Genomic DNA, 16,956 nt, shown 5'->3' with positions numbered 1-16,956 from the left:
TGTTTTCTTATGTCAAATCCACTTAGATCATTTATGTGGTTCAGATAACTTAATATTTTGAGTTTCTTTTGATTAATCCATTCTCCTTCATTGTATTAACTCATTTTTGTTATTTCAATGAACTTAAAATTAAGGCAACCAGGTTACTTATTTCTTTTAAGTAAAACCAACAATAATTTTTTACAGTGTGGCCTTGAAAGCTGGTTCTGGTGACGAACCTTCCTCCACGTTGCTCCCGGAGCAGGTGGGATGCACGTTCCACAGCGTTTGCATGAACGACGCGTCCACGTGGATGTTGCCATTGGATATGGACAGATGCTGTCGGGGAGACGGGGTGCATAATCGTTACCATGGCAACACGTCATCTCGTGTCATGTGGGCCCTATGATGCGTTTGCCCCAGAGGTCATAACTGAGAAGCTTTGCATCATGGGTTATGCTTGCATAAATTCAGATTAAGCTGTAAAAAGCTGTAACTGTCCACTAACAAACACACTGACTAATGCTGATCATGTCTGACTCATCTGGACCAGAGATCACAATGACTGCCATCTATGACAGTGTCAATCATTTATTTGCTATATGAAGCTGCTGATGCTCAGACAGACATACAAAGAGTTCATTATTACTAGAACGATGAAATTTGATTTGACGTTCAAGACTTTGATTTTACACCCAAGACTTTGATTTGACGAATTACACACCTGAAGAAAATCAAATCTAAAGTCATGTCTTGTATGTTGGGTTTATTTGATACTCACAAGATAGCGTTCAGATGAAACACTGACGAGAATGAGGTCATCTCCGATGCGCACTTTCTCCCCCTCGGATCTCTGTTTGGACGCGGGATGAATCGTCCACCAACAGGGCTCGCCTGGAGAGAAACACACCGACACACAGATCGTAAACGCTGGACTCTCCTCATGTGATTTCTAGAGGTTCCTGGAGTCTAGAAAACAAACTGATTGCACAGTTTCACCTTCAATCCCAACAATCATGCTTCACCTGTTGAGTCTTCTTGAAGTCCCACATCAAACGATAATTTATCCGTCATCGACCGTGACGTCTTCAGACAGGTCAGATACTGCAGCACAAAACATGAAACTGTCACACAACCTGCAGAGAGTCAAACAGAGCTGACGACAGAAGCAAAGTTCACCAACCATCCCGCTGAAGGAGTGTCTGAGGAGAATAGCGTGACCGTAGAGTAAGGTCCGGTGTCCTCCGCCCTGGGCCGCCTGCGGACAGAATCATTACAAACAAATAAATATCTGAACCGTTACAGTCACTCCTTCATCAGACACACACAAATAAATAAAGCTGCAAGCAGCAATTAAGGGGCCAAGCACAAAGAGGACACGACAAGTCATGATTGCATTGCTCGGAGCATCTGGGGTCTCGTTTCTAAAACTGTGCGTAGGATCCTTACTAAAAGTGTATGTGCACCCGAAAGCCAAAAATGGAGTACGGCAAAAAATATTCAGACTTATAAACCCGTGTGTACCTGTGCAAAATTCCCTTTATAAATCCCAGTCAGCGGAAGATTATGTTCACATGCGTCTCCTCCCCGAAATATCCATATCTGGAGCTTACAACGCCTCGTTTTACTATGCATAAGGTCATCAGCATATCATTTGCATATGCATATTCATCCATGTGATACCATGTTTAACGGTACAAGACATTAGGAAAATTTAAGATACGGATCCATGACACTGATGCATTTCGGAGAAAGTTTTTCTCAATCTTTTCCACTGGCCAAATAGTATTTTTAATTGCTTTATATTTTTTATTGGAAATAGATAGGCCTTATTGTGCATTATTGATCATTATTTCACTGTTTTGTGCGACGCAACGGTTATAAATGAGGCAGACCAACTGCAACAATGAGCGAATAAAAGCATATTAAGATGATTTTAGGCAAAATCATGCCTCAAATTTGTTGCAGCGCTATACAAAAATGGTTCATTCTATCAACACTAAATCCATAACTTTTTGTCGGCACAGTCTGATGATGATCCGACTCGAATTTGGTAAAAATCGGACAAACGGTCTAGAAGTTCGAAAAAGTAGGTTTTTAAAGAAAATCAAAATGGCGGACAGGAAGTTTGGCCGACAATAGCAAAATTGGTATCTGTTTTTGGCATGATCCACAGAATCTATTAAGACCAGTTTCATTATAATATGCTAATTTTAATCAAAAGTTATGAGCCTTTTTGCTAATTTATTATAACTTTTGACCACAAGGTGGCAGTGCCCTGAAATTTCACCCTCAGTGTGCCGAAGACACATACTACCTGGTGCTGAAGACATACAGAGTTTCGTAACGATATGCCAATGCATTTGTAAAATATAGCATTTTCCGACAACATTCAAAACTAAAATGGCTGATATGGGAAAATTGGTTATCGTTCAACTCGGCATGCTGCACCGAATCTCCTGACCACTAGGCACTGCGCCGAAACTGTGCAGGTAGCCTCAGGTCATGCTTGTCATCACACACATCAAGTTTTGTAAGAATATGCTAAAGTGTTGCGGAGAAATAGCCTCACTTTCATTTTCATCTACGAATTCGTTCATGCGTTATTCGAGAACGGCTTGAATTCCCTAACTTTCTGTCGGCATGGTTTGAAGATGATCTGGTTACATTTTCGTGAAAATCATCACAAAATGTTTCAGAAAATTCAAAATGGGCAGAAAAATGTCCATGACGGAAAATTACGTCATATGGTAATCGATGCAATCAATATGCAATTGAATTGTCATGAGCTAAGGAATCAGATGGAAAAATAATTTTGTTTTAATTTTTTTTCTTTTCTTTTAAAAAAAATAATTTTGTTTCTAGCCAACAAAACCTTGCGGTTTCAAAGTTATTAGCACAAACGTAAGTGCAACTTTAGACAGCTGGTGGCGCTAGAGGGATTGAGTTAGAGACTCTAAATTTGATATGGTGACAGGTCAGATTGTCCTCCATCGGTGTGCCAAATTTGCTTCTATGGCCTGCTATAGACTTCCAGAGCGGAAGAAGAAGACACGGAAGAATAATAAGAACGCCACTGATTTAATAGGTGTCTACACACCTTCAGTGCTTGACCCCTAATAACCCGAGCAGATGCAGAATCAGAAGCAGCGAGAATACTCACCTTTCTAATGAACTGCTGTGGGAGGCGTGAAGAAACCACAGAAAAAGAGTGTGAGACAAATGCTTTTGATAAACACAGACATTTGATTGTCATCTTAAGTTCATTGCGTCTAATGTTACACGCTTGCGCTACAGGAGACCGAAAGCAAAGATCAGAGCCGCCACCGGTCATCAGGCTCACCGTCTGGACCTTAAAGACATCTGACCTTTAAACAAAAGCCCTGGAGCTTCAAACTGACTGTGAAGAGACACTGAGCGACCTAAAGACTGATAGGGGTTAAAGATCTGGTAACACATCCGTAAATGCGAGGCTAGTGTTTTGAAAGACGCTGTTGACTCTTCGGTCAGACGCAGTTTAAGTAAAGAGTGCCAGAGAAAAACATGTTGTTCTGATTCAGTATGAGATGTTGTCGGTGTCATTAACACTATTTTCGTAGCTTGTTATTAAATAAAGTCTCTTAGCTCAGAAAAATGTACTTTTTCTCATGCTAGCGGCGCACAAACGCGCACTATACATAGAGAGTAAATGAAATTACGAGCATGCAACGTCGTAGTTATGTAGTCAATTAGTAAGTTATAAAATGACTAGTGCTGGGAAACGATTAATCGCGATAAATCGCATCCAAAATAAAAGTTTGTGTTTACATAATATATGTGTGTGTACTGTGTATAATTATTTTGTTTATGAAAATACACACAAATGCATGTATATATTTAAGAAATATTTGCATGTATGTATATGTATATGTATATATATATATATATATATTTACACATAATATATAATAAATATAAATATTTTATATATAAATAACAAATTTTTCTTAAATATATACATGCATGTGTGTGTATTTACATAAACAAAATAATTATACACAGTACACACACATATATTATGTAAACACAAACTTTTATTTTGGACGTGATTAATCGTTGCCCAGCACTAAACAGCAAATGAAATCACGAGCATGCAACGTCGTAGTTACGTAGTCAATTTGTAAGTTATAAAATTACCAAAAAGTACCAATAAATAACATAACTGGTGCTTCATGTGTTAGCCAGGAGGTTTGGGACTGCTACAGAAGATTCTCGGTCAACAATCGTCAGGTTTTTTAGTCTTCAACCCCGCTGACCTGCGGGGTCCCTCAAGGTTCAGTTCTTGGCCCTATTTTGTTTTAACCATAGATCTTACTTTTAGGGTCGATTTTTCATAACTATGGGATTTCTTTTCATATTTATGCTGATGAAAATGCCTTGGACTCAACTATCAACACTGTGCGCTTGATCGAGAAACATATATACAGTATAGAGAGAGAGAGAAAAAGAGAGAGGGAGAGAAAGAGAGAGAGAGAGTCGATGTCAGGCGGAAACCTCGTTTCTTCATATTTTGACAGCTCTCAGTGTTTGTGTGAGATCGACGTGATTTTGTACTTACGTCATTGTTTTGTCCCGTTTTGGCGAGCATTTCCTGCAGCGCGCGGACAGAGAGCGACTGCTCCAACACGAAGCTACAGATGCACAGATCTGGAGGAACATACTGAAACACACACAGAATATCATCAAGACACCAGAAAGTATGTCAGGACAAACAGCATTTAAACTTTTTGCTAACATGAATTAGCATATGTTACTTTCATGTCTTACCAAATTGCTAATATGTTGCTAACATGTTTTAACACTTTGCTAACACATTTTACCACTTCCCTAACATGTTTTAGCACATTGCCGGCATGTTTTAACACGTTGATAATATGTTTGAACATATTCAAGCTTGAGCATGAATTACCACATTACTAACATGATTTAACATGCTGTTTGTTTATTTGTTTATTTATTTATTTCAACAGGGACAATGTGCAAAAAACATTAATTAAAGATGTCTTGCACCAGATTTAGCCTAAGCTAGTTTCCATCTGCAGTCCCTGAGCAGGTGAATTACAATACAAAATATACAATATAAAATGTATTTGACCACTCAAATGCAACTATTAATTCATTCAATCAACCATACACCCATTACAGCCACCAGTCCTAATATAATCATACCAAATTTACTACAATAAAACATCACTAAAAATCATAGTTAGTTAGCATGTTTAAGCACATTGCTAACCTGAATTAGCATGTTGATATGTTTTAACATGCTGCTAGCACGATTAAGCATGTTGCTAATATGTTTTAACACATTGCTAACATGTTTTAGCACATGAAAATAAGTGTTTATTACAGACACCGTTTAAATGTTTATATTTCATCAACAAATTAATAAAGTTAATCTAAAAACTACATTATGTGCAGTTAATATTTTACTGCAACAACTTAATGTTAATGCATTAACAAACATTAACTAATGGAACCTTATTATAAAGTGTTACCAAAAAATATTGAACACTGTGGAAACTACAAACAATAACAAAAAAGTACTGTAAAAATGTTTATTTTAGAACATAAAAATGAACTGCTAATAATAGTCCTAATAGTAGTTCTGGACACACAAAGAGGAATAAAAACTTCACGACCCACTAAAGTCAAGCTGAATCAGCATGCGGACGGTTCGCCCTGTTTTCCATCTAATGACCCGTCGTCCGTGAAGTGTTCGGAGATCATCGTTTTCAGGTCAATAATACTAGAGTTCATTATGCAAGAGGAATCCGCCCTAAATGAAGCCCTGAGGTGTTGGAGTGTGATTTACTTCAGAGGAGAAAACGGCCGGTGAGAGGTTTGGGATCGGAGCCAAAGAGGCCAGAACATGACAGTTTAAGGCGAGCGACGAGAAGATAAATGAAGCAAACTGCCCTCCTTTACTGAGGAAAAACTGGGAGAAAAAGTGGATCAGGATGTCCGTGATGATCCAGGTGTGCTGGAGAAACTTTCTCTTTATTATTCGGACGGGATGTGTTCAACTCTTCACAGGGATTCTAACTAGCAGTCCCAGATCTGAACTAGTTGGTTTGACCCGGTGAACTCATGCAGACGGCGGTTCTCAATCAGCAAACCACCAAAGAGCCTGAAGATTAGAGATGCAGCGGTATGAAAATGTTAGCCGATACCGATAACCGATAATTCTTTATATTTGAGAGCCGATAACCGATATATTGGCTGATAAATCAAAATTTTTATATCATTTTTAAGAGCCTGATTACAATAACACAAGTCTCACCATTAAAAGCCATGACCCAAACACAATCGGTATCGGCCGATATATGATCATTTTAATGTTATCGTTATCGATAAGAAAATTTGGCCGATATATTAAAGCTGATAAATAATGTATTATTTCCTTCAGCTGAGACTCTTCAGATTCGCACTGTTCAACATGATGGTGTTGAATTGCTTGAAATATGATTGAAATCACTTAAAAAAAAGGAAAATCCAGTTAAAGTGCAACATGTGCAGCGCAAGTCTGTCATATCGGCTACATAACATTATAATGAGAAGTGTGTTTGGGACGTGGCTTTTAATGGTGAGACTTGTGTTTTTGTAATCAGGCTCTCAAAACTTATATAAAAATTTGTATTTAGATTTATCGGCCAATATATCGGTTATCGGCTTTTAAATATAAAGAATTATCGGTTATCGGCCAAAATATTCATTTTTTTATTTTTAAGTGATTCCAATCATATTTCAAGCAATTCAAAACCATCATGTTGAACCGTGCATCTGAAGCGTCTCAGCTGAAGGAAATAATCCATTATTTATCAGCTTTAATATTTCAGCCAAATTTATCGGGCCGATAACGGAAACATTAAAAATGATCATAAATCGGCCGATGCTGATATATCGTACATCCCTACCTGAAAATGACTTGAAATATATATGCGTGGAAGTGAGTTTAACGCAGATCTGTGTGAGTGTGATGAGGTAAACAGTTGAGTGACCTTTGACCTCTGTTGAGTGAAGTGAGATAGATTAAAGAACAAGGACTCTAGAGAGAGAAGACAGCAGTGGATGATGGACGATCGCGTCACATCAAGGTCTCGGAGCTGAAGCCTTTAAACGGTGGATCAGATTCAGTTGTGAAGATTACAGACCACAACAGATTCCCTCAGTGTAACATCATAACAGAGCAGGTGTATATTTACATGTATTCTATCATAAATGAGTCTAAGCGCTCGGCTCATCGGGTGTGAAGGTGGATCATTAGTTATCTCTCTCCCTGAGGAACGACGTCTCTCATAAGAATAGAAAATGCACAATGAAGACAAACCGGCAGCGAGAGCGGCGATACATCATCCCTGTCTCGGCTAATTACTATCATATCCTTTAGTCACGAGGCATTGAGTCGTTCCTCCTCTGAGACGCTGACGAACCCACAACAGAGACTGAACATGCTAAACTCAACGAGAACTATCCCGTTAGTGACATCTATGTGCGGGATACACAAACACCGAGAGCCATAACCACAACAATGACTAATATACAGACAGCTGGGTCATTCCGGTTCAAATCAACCAAATTTCGGGAACTACCCCGGCTCAAATTATAGATTTTTTTTCTGTACAACTGAGAATTGAGTTTGAGACAAACATAAATTACTCTGAAATGTTAATTTGGGAATTGAGAGATGAAACCACGCTGATGACCTGAGTCTGTGGTGGAGTAGTGAGTTTAATGTGAAACTCGAGGTCGGGGACCAAATCTGTTCTGTGGGGTGCGGATTGGATCGATTCCTTTCCTAGAGCTCCTCCTGTCCGATTTTAGTGAAAAATCTGATCTATTGGAGACCTCCTATAGATTACTTTGGCACGCCGAAATTAACAGCACAGAAACAGTGTAATCAACATGGGAAAATCTCACAGTAAAACTGGGAGCTGTGAAAAACCGAAGCACCGGTGTTGTTTTGCCAGATGAAAAGCATTTTTGAATGAATCTCTTGAATGTTTGATTCAATGACTCGCTCATAAAGACTTCACTTGTTTCATTACTGGATGAATCAGCGTTTTTGAATCAGTCTCTAGAATGAATTATTCAATGACTCACTCATAAACACTTCACTTGTTTCATTACTGGATGAATCAGCGTTTTTTAATGAATCTCTAAAATGAATGATTCAATGACTCACTCATAAACACTTCACTTGTTTCATTACTGGATGAATCAGCGTTTTTTAATGAATCTCTAAAATGAATGATTCAATGACTCACTCATTTTTTTTTTTTTTTTTTTTTTTTTTTTTTTTTTTAGTGATCCAAGATGGCGGCGCGAGTACATCGCGAGGCTCGCGGTCTCTCCAGATTCTGTAATTTAGCAGTATTTTTCTTGCTCATTTCGGGTCTGTTCGTCCAGAACAGTTGTGCCTTAACATCGTACACCCAAGGTGAGCTTTTGGATATTGGTTTGCGAATTTCCGACAGTTTTATGGACAACCTTCGACTCCTTCCTGAGATCGCCAGATCACCCGAGGCTATGCACTCTGCCCGGCCGGGCGGAAGTGCTCGCAGGCGCCGGCGAGATCGTAAACAAAGGCGGGGGAAGCGCGGAGGACTAAGAGCTAAGCTAAAGCTAACACCACACCGGCTCTCTTTACCCAGCATTTTCCTTGCCAATGTACGGTCGCTGTTGAACAAAATGGAGGAGATTCGACTCAACATCACATACAGCAAGAGACTTTTGAACTGTAATGTTCTAATTTTCACGGAAACATGGTTAAACAGCGGAATACCGGACAACGCTATTGAGCTAGCGGGACGCCATACATTCCGGGCGGATAGAACATTAGATGGCTCCGGTAAGACCAGAGGTGGTGGATTGTGCATTTACATTAACAAAGCTTGGTGCACAAACTCTGCTATTGTTGGGAGACATTGTTCAGCTAACCTTGAGTTTCTCATGGTTAAATGTAGACCGTTTTATCTACCGCGGGAGTTCACTTCCACTATTATAACTGCAGCCTATATTCCCCCGGATGCTGATGCCAAGTTTGCTATGAAAGAACTTCACGCAGCCATCAGTAAACAACAGACCGTTCACCCGGAAGCTGCGTTTATTGTTGCGGGTGATTTTAATCATTCAAACTTAAAGTCAGTGCTACCGAAATTTCACCAGCATGTTTCCTGTCACACCAGAGGAAACAAAACCTTAGACCATGTTTACACAAACATGGCTGAAGCTTACGTCGCGACACCCCTCCCCCACTTGGGACAGTCAGATCACCTTTCTTTGTTCCTCACCCCCAAATATGCACCTCTGATCAATCGCGTGAAGCCATCAGTGAAGACCATCAAGGTGTGGCCTGCGGGGGCAGATTTCTCACTCCAGGAAAGGTTTCTACACACAGACTGGAGTATGTTTGCTTCTCAAGCCACCAGTGGCTCTCACACGGACATTGACTGCTACACCTCCTCTGTACTGGATTATATTAATACCACCATTGACAGTGTTACAACCCAGAAGCAGATCACCACATACCCAAATCAGAAGCCATGGATGAACAGGGAAGTGCGACTCCTATTGAAGACACGCAATACTGCCTTCAGATCAGGAGATGCACAAGCCTATAGCACATCCAGAGCAAATCTGAAAAGGGGCATCAAAGAGGCCAAGCACTGCTACAAGCTTAAGATAGAGGGACACTTTTCCAACGCTGACCCTCGGCGCATGTGGCAGGGCATTCAGGCCATCAGTGACTACAAACCCTCTCACTCCACCCCCGCAGCCACTGATGTCAACTTCCTGAACGAGCTAAATGACTTTTATGCTCGCTTTGAAAGAGACAACAGAGAAACTGCCACCAAGCTCAAATCCTCAGCTGACCACCCACCGATCACACTCTCCTCCACAGATGTCTGCAATGCACTGAGCAGGATCAGCGCGCACAAGGCTGCTGGACCAGACAACATCCCTGGACGCGTACTCAGGGCATGTGCGGAGCAGCTCGCTGGGGTTTTTACAGACATTTTCAACCTGTCTCTTGCCCAAGCAGCTGTACCAACATGCTTTAAATGCACTTCCATTGTGCCAGTGCCAAAACACTCCAGCCCGAAGTGCCTTAATGACTACCGCCCTGTAGCACTCACACCCATCGTAATGAAGTGCTTTGAGCGGCTGGTCCTGGCACACCTAAAAGACTCTCTACCATCCACATTGGACTCACACCAGTTTGCCTACCGTAGCAATAGGAGCACAGAGGATGCAGTCTCCATGGCACTGCACTCTGTGCTCACACATCTGGACAATAAGAACACTTATGCACGCATGCTGTTTGTTGACTTCAGCTCAGCATTCAACACTGTCATCCCAACTAAGTTAATAGCCAAACTTGGAGACCTGGGCTTCAACACCTCCATGTGCAACTGGATTTTGGACTTCTTGACCAACAGACCCCAGAATGTTCGATCAGGCTCCAACTGCTCCACATCCATCACACTCAACACTGGTGTACCACAGGGCTGTGTGCTAAGCCCGTTCCTCTACTCCCTCTTCACCTCCGACTGCAAGCCTGTGTACGGATCTAATTCCATCGTCAAGTTTGCGGACGACACTACGGTGATTGGTCTCATCAGCAACAACGATGAGACTGCCTATAGGGAGGAGATCAAGCACCTGGCCACATGGTGCACCGAAAATAACCAGCTCCTCAACACCACCAAAACGAAGGAGCTCATCGTGGACTTCAGGAAAGTGTCAAGAGGCACACACGACACCATCCACATCAATGGAATGGCTGTTGAGCGTGTCTCCAGTTTCAAGTTCCTGGGGATCCACATCTCGGCGGACATGACCTGGACAACCAACACCTCCAGCCTGGTCAAGAAGGCTCACCAGCGCCTTTTCTTCCTGAGGACACTGAGGAAGAATCAGCTTTCCTCCACTATCCTGGTGAACTTCTATCGCTGTGCAATAGAAAGCATCCTGACCAACTGTGCTACAGTGTGGTATGGGAGCTGTTCTGTTGCAGAGCGCAAGGCACTGCAGCGGGTGGTGAAAACCGCCCAGCGCATCACTGGGACTCCACTACCTGCCATCGAGCACATCCAGAGGAAACGCTGTCTGCATCGAGCTCGCAGCATCCTTAAGGACTCCTCTCACCCAGCCCACAGACTGTTTTCTCTCCTGCCCTCCGGCAGGCGTTTCAGGTGCCTCCGGACCAGGACCAGCAGACTAAAGAACAGTTTTTTCCCCAGAGCTGTCTCTTTATTAAACTCTAACCCTCATTGATCCCACTCCCCTCATATACTGATTGACTCTCCTCTCCCTCCTCACACCTGCCTCCATTTTGTTATTTGCAATACTATAATGTTCATTTGCACTGCTGACTGTTATTACAGTAACAACTGTTTACATATGCATCTTGCACTACTACCTTGACTGGAATATGCTCAATTTGCACTGCCGACTGTTTATTTACAGTACCGACTGTTTATATATACATTGCAATATCGTACCTTAACTGTAATATGCAATTACTTTCCACTGCACTTTCACTCGGATAGCTTCTGTCCAACTTTATTTGCACTACTTTAAATCCATTGTTATACTGCTCATTAGCCTAACTTATACATATATCTATTTGTTAAATTCTGTTTATAGTAATAGCCATCTGTATATTATGCTCACATTCTGTTTATAGTAACAGCCATCTGTATATATATTCATAGTACATATCTATCTGTAAAATTCTGTTTATAGTAATAGCCATCTGTATATTATTATATTCAGTACATATCTAGCTGTAAACTCTGTTCACAGTAATAGTTATCTGTATATTATATTCATAGGACAATCTATCTGTAAATTTTTGTTTATAATAGTATTCAACTCTATATTTATTCAGTACATATCCATGTTCTGCACTTATGGAACCACTGTATATCCTGCACTTGCTGCTATTGCACTTCTGGTTAGACCTAAACTGCATTTCGTTGCCTTGTACCTGTACTTGTGTAATGACAATAAAGTTGAATCTAATCTAAATCTAATCTAATAAACACTTCACTTGTTTCATTACTGGATGAATCAGCGTTTTTTAATGAATCTCTAAAATGAATGATTCAATGACTCACTCATAAACACTTCACTTGTTTCATCACTGGATGAATCAGCGTTTTTGAATCAGTCTCTTGAATGAATTATTCAATGACTCACTCATAAACACTTCACTTGTTTCATTACTGGATGAATCAGCGTTTTTGAATCAATCTCTTGAATTAATTATTCAATGACTTACTCATAAACACTTCACTTGTTTCATTACTGGATGAATCAGCGTTTTTTAATGAATCTCTAAAATGAATGATTCAATGACTCACTCATAAAGACTTCGGCCCTGTCCCAAATGGCACACTCCGGACTTGTGGACTTCCTCAGAGTCCACACTTTGGTGACGTCATGTAGTGCAGACCTATAGGGCCCTTGGCGCGAGTCCACGAGGGCGCATTGAGAGGTATTTTTGGGACAGACTTGATCAGCACGCCGGAAATAACGGGCTGTTTTTTTTTTTTTTTTTTTTTTTGCATTACAATGGAAATAATACAAAACAATGAACATGAACATGTGGGGATACAGAGAAAATGAAAGTAAATAATAACAGTAAATAAAATATTTTTACAATTTATATAAAACTTATTCTATAATACAGGATATTTTCGAAGCTCTTTTATTGGAGGGGATTTTTTGAAGTGAAGAATAACTGTAAATCATAAGCAAAAAATTTGCAACTAGGTTTGAATTTAAGGTATCTTGCTTTGTGAATATGATATTTACCCATCGTACAGAAAAAGTTTAATATATCATCTAGCTTTTTATTTTCAGAGAAATCAGAGTGAAAAATAACTTTACTGACAGAAATACAGGCCTGGTTGTTGTTGGACAGGAGAAATCACATTTTTTGCGCTCCAGCGTCTCATCTCCATGTCAACTACACAGCCTAATTTTACAGTTCTATATTTTGATATTGTGCATATCACCTGGGCATTAGACAATAGATACACCATGCTTATTTAAATGATGTATACAGTTGTACATAATAATACATAATGTTCCATTTGAACTAAGATTGCAATTTTAAAACATAATGAAAATGTGCATGAGTTTCAGATGAATTTACAGGTTTCAATATTCATACTATGTTTACATATGACTCAGTAAAGCCCTGCCATTATTTATTTAATGAATCATAATGCGATCGTATTATTAAACGCGCTATTTTTATGTTTGAGACATCAACCACTGGTCGATGACCATAATGTTTGTATAAACTGTAGGTAACCACTGATAAAATGTACATTTAGGTCATAAAAACCGTAATATTTTCTTCTCAGCCATGTCAACAATTATCCGCGAGTGAAATCTCCCCCCATCTGTTGTCTGATTGGCCTTTCGCAAGGATTCCTGGGTAGTTAAAGTGCGTGAAGCCTGCTTCTATGCGGGCTTCGCGGAAGACCGCTTCAAGGGCACAAAGGGGGCGCTGCTGAGCACACTTCAGAGCGGTAAAATGCTGAATGGGACAGCCTACGGACTCGTAGACTCAGAGAGCACGCGCAATTCAAGTCCACGAGACCGAAAGTCCGCATGAAGTGCGCCATTTGGGACAGGGCCTTCACCTGTTTCATTACTGGATGAATCAGCATTTTTTAATGAATCTCTAAAATGAATGATTCAATGACTCACTCATAAAGACTTTACTTGTTTCATTACTGGATGAATCAGCATTTTTGAATGAATCTCTTAAATGTTTGATTCAATGACTCGCTCAAAGACTTCACTTGTTTCATTACTGGATGAATCAGCGTTTTTGAATGAATCTCTTAAATGTTTGATTCAATGACTCACTCATAAAGACTTCACTTGTTTCACATTATTACTGGATAAATCAGTATTTTTTAATGAATCTCTAAAATGAATGATTCAATGACTCACTCATAAAGACTTCATTACTGGATGAATCAGTGTTTTTGAGCAAATCTCTTGAATTAATGATTCAATAACAAACACATTTTTAAACAATCACTAAAATAATACATTTTATTCTCAAACCAGAGTAAGAACAGGCTGTCAGACTCGTTTACAGGATTAAAAGCAGACACACGCTCACCTTGGCCTCTGACGTGGGCTCCAGGTAACACAGGCGGTTTCCCAAACCCTCAGCGCTCAGACAGAACTTGCGGTTTTCCTTCTGGATGCAGGCCACACACTGCAGGACCACCTCATCGTCCTGGCAAACAACACACAGTCAACACGTGTTTCAGTGACATTAATAAAAACAGGTTGAAAATATCAACAAACTTCAGCGTTCCAACAAAATGTAACATTTAAATATAATACAACAATATACAACAAATGTTTCAAACTGATTAAAGTTCAAAAGTGATATCTCGTATCTCTATAAAAGTGTGTGTGTGAGTCTGTGTGTGAGTCTGTGTGTGTGAGTCTGTGTGTGTGAAAGTGTGTGTGTGTGTGTGTGTGAGCATACCAGTGAACTCATTGTAAACATGGAAACCGATGAGTCTGAATCCTCTCCATTAATTAACCTCTATGATCATAATCTTAATTGTTTTTGCTGCTCATATTCGCAGAGGAAAGTGTGTGGATTCATTGACCTTTGACCCTGGGTGATGCACCAGTGCAGATGTCAGTTAGCAGCTTTATGTTTAATAAAGCAGACGGTGGATCTGTGAGCGACTGCAGAACCTCGTCTGATTAAATGAAGCATCTGGATATATGGATACACACACACACACACACACACACACACTTACGCGCACACACATGCTCACACACTATCTCATACACACTCTCTCACACACACACACACACACACTCTCTCATACACACATGCTCACACACACATGCTCACACACACACTTACGCGCGCACACACACACACACACATAAAAAATGCTTAAATATGTCATTTTGGTGATTAAAGATGATATTTGATTGTATATAATGATTGAGTACAGGGACTTTAAGTGTTTGTTGTGTCTGAATCATGATTCACTGTTCTGAGGTCCTGCTGAAGTGAATCATGACTCACGAGCGTTCAGACGAGCGGATGCAATTATTCCCTGTTCCTGTGACGCAGATCGGCTAATAACGTTTAACACGCACAAAAATCACACAACACAATCATCACACAACACACTCAACACACAACACACACTCATCACACAACACACACAAACACACTCATCACACAACACACACTCATCACACAACAACACACACAAACACACTCATCACACAACACACTCATCACACAACACACACACTCATCGCTAGTGTCCGTTTAACATCACAGCTAATGTATGGAAGCTTGTTTCCGCCACAAAATAAAACATTTTAAAAGATAATTGTGACTTTTTATCTCACAATTGCGAGTTTACATCTGTGACTTTATTTCACGCAATTCTGACTTTATATCTCGCAATTCTGAGAAATAAAGTCAGAATTGCGTGAAATAAAGTCGCAATTGCGTGTTATAAAGTCAGAATTGCGTGTTATAAAGTCAGAATTGCGTGTTATAAAGTCAGAATTGCGAGATATAAAGTCAGAATTGCGTGTTTTAAAGTCAGAATTCTGACTTTTTTTCCTCGCAATTGCGACTTTATATCACGCAATTCTGACTTTATAACACGCAATTCTGACTTTATAACACGCAATTGCGACTTTATATCACGCAATTCTGACTTCATATCTCGCAATTGTGAGAAAAAAAGTCAGAATTGTGAGATAAAAAGTCGCAATTATTATTATTTATTTATTATTCATTGGCGGAAACAAGCTTCCATACTAATGAGATGAGAGAGAACCCTTCTGAGATTTAGTTCACAGAACGCACTAGAATAAATGATTCTTCTCCTAATAATCTCATTTAGCACAGATTATTATCCGTTCAACTGAATAATCAAAGATACCTTTATTTGAGGGTAATTAAAGTCACTGACGTCTGATATGACCAAACTGAGGCTGAAGTGAGCTTTAATGCTTCGTCCAAACCAGTTTATGAGCCAAACTCATAATGAACATAATGATTCGTTTACAGAGCAAATAAACGTCAAAACGCTGCACTGCATATTTACTGTTGCTCATCCAGTGACGATCCACACTAATAAAAGCATCTGCTAAATGAAGAAGAAATATAGCCGGAGGATAAAAACATATTCATGCTACAATACACACGACATCATCAACACCAAATGTCAGGAGGATCCAGGTCATTTCCCAAAGGAAAAGAGGAATCATAAAGGAATCATTTTTATATAATTTTAGAGAGCCTGATTACAAAAACAAAAGTCTCACCATTAAAAGCCACGACCCAAACACACAATTATGATGTTCTCATGATAATGTTATGTAGCCGATATGACACATGTTGCACTTTAACTGGATTTTAATTTTTTGAAGTGATTTCAATCATATTTCAAGCAATTCAACACCATCATGTTGAACAGTGCGAATCTGAAGAGTCTCAGCTGAAGGAAATAATACATTATTTATCAGGTTTAATATATATATATATATATATATATATATATATATATATATATATATATATATATATATATATATATATATAGGCGAAATTTTCTTATTTGGCCGATAACGATAACATTAAAACTGAACATATATCGGCCGATACGGTGGACGATTTATCGTGAATCCCTAATCATTTTTTACCCTCCTCTAAACTACACAGGGAACCCTGTCAGTCACTTCATCACTATAATATTAAAGGTTATAATAGTCCAAATTTAATTGCTATTTATTTTTAGATATAATCAACACTCACATAAAAAGTAGTTTTAAATTTACACTGAACAAGACGGTTTTTAAATCCACTTTTTAATGATATAATTGCGTTTCTACTCCATTTAA

The 16,956-nt window shown here is 39.5% G+C and overlaps 1 protein-coding gene across 1 annotated transcript in view; it reads right to left on the bottom strand.

Moving 5' to 3' along the window:
* The window catches only part of LOC311280385 (ryanodine receptor 3), a 160,942-nt gene that overhangs the window by 134,880 nt on the left and 9,106 nt on the right, over positions 1-16,956 (bottom strand). The window contains exons 2-8 of the mRNA XM_084392502.1: positions 14,174-14,293; positions 4,577-4,678; positions 3,143-3,157; positions 1,163-1,237; positions 1,005-1,083; positions 761-873; positions 219-318 (exon numbers count right to left, since the gene is read on the bottom strand). Of these exons, the coding sequence (XP_084248628.1) occupies positions 219-318; positions 761-873; positions 1,005-1,083; positions 1,163-1,237; positions 3,143-3,157; positions 4,577-4,678; positions 14,174-14,293 (604 nt within the window). The remainder of the gene's footprint in view (positions 1-218; positions 319-760; positions 874-1,004; positions 1,084-1,162; positions 1,238-3,142; positions 3,158-4,576; positions 4,679-14,173; positions 14,294-16,956) is intronic.

The sequence above is a fragment of the Rutilus rutilus genome, assembly GCF_951802725.1.
Source record: "Rutilus rutilus genome assembly, chromosome: 21".
In the NCBI taxonomy this organism is placed as follows: Eukaryota; Metazoa; Chordata; class Actinopteri; order Cypriniformes; family Leuciscidae; genus Rutilus; species Rutilus rutilus.
Note: the sequence above shows the minus strand (reverse complement) of the source record. Positions and strands in the feature narration are given on the sequence as shown.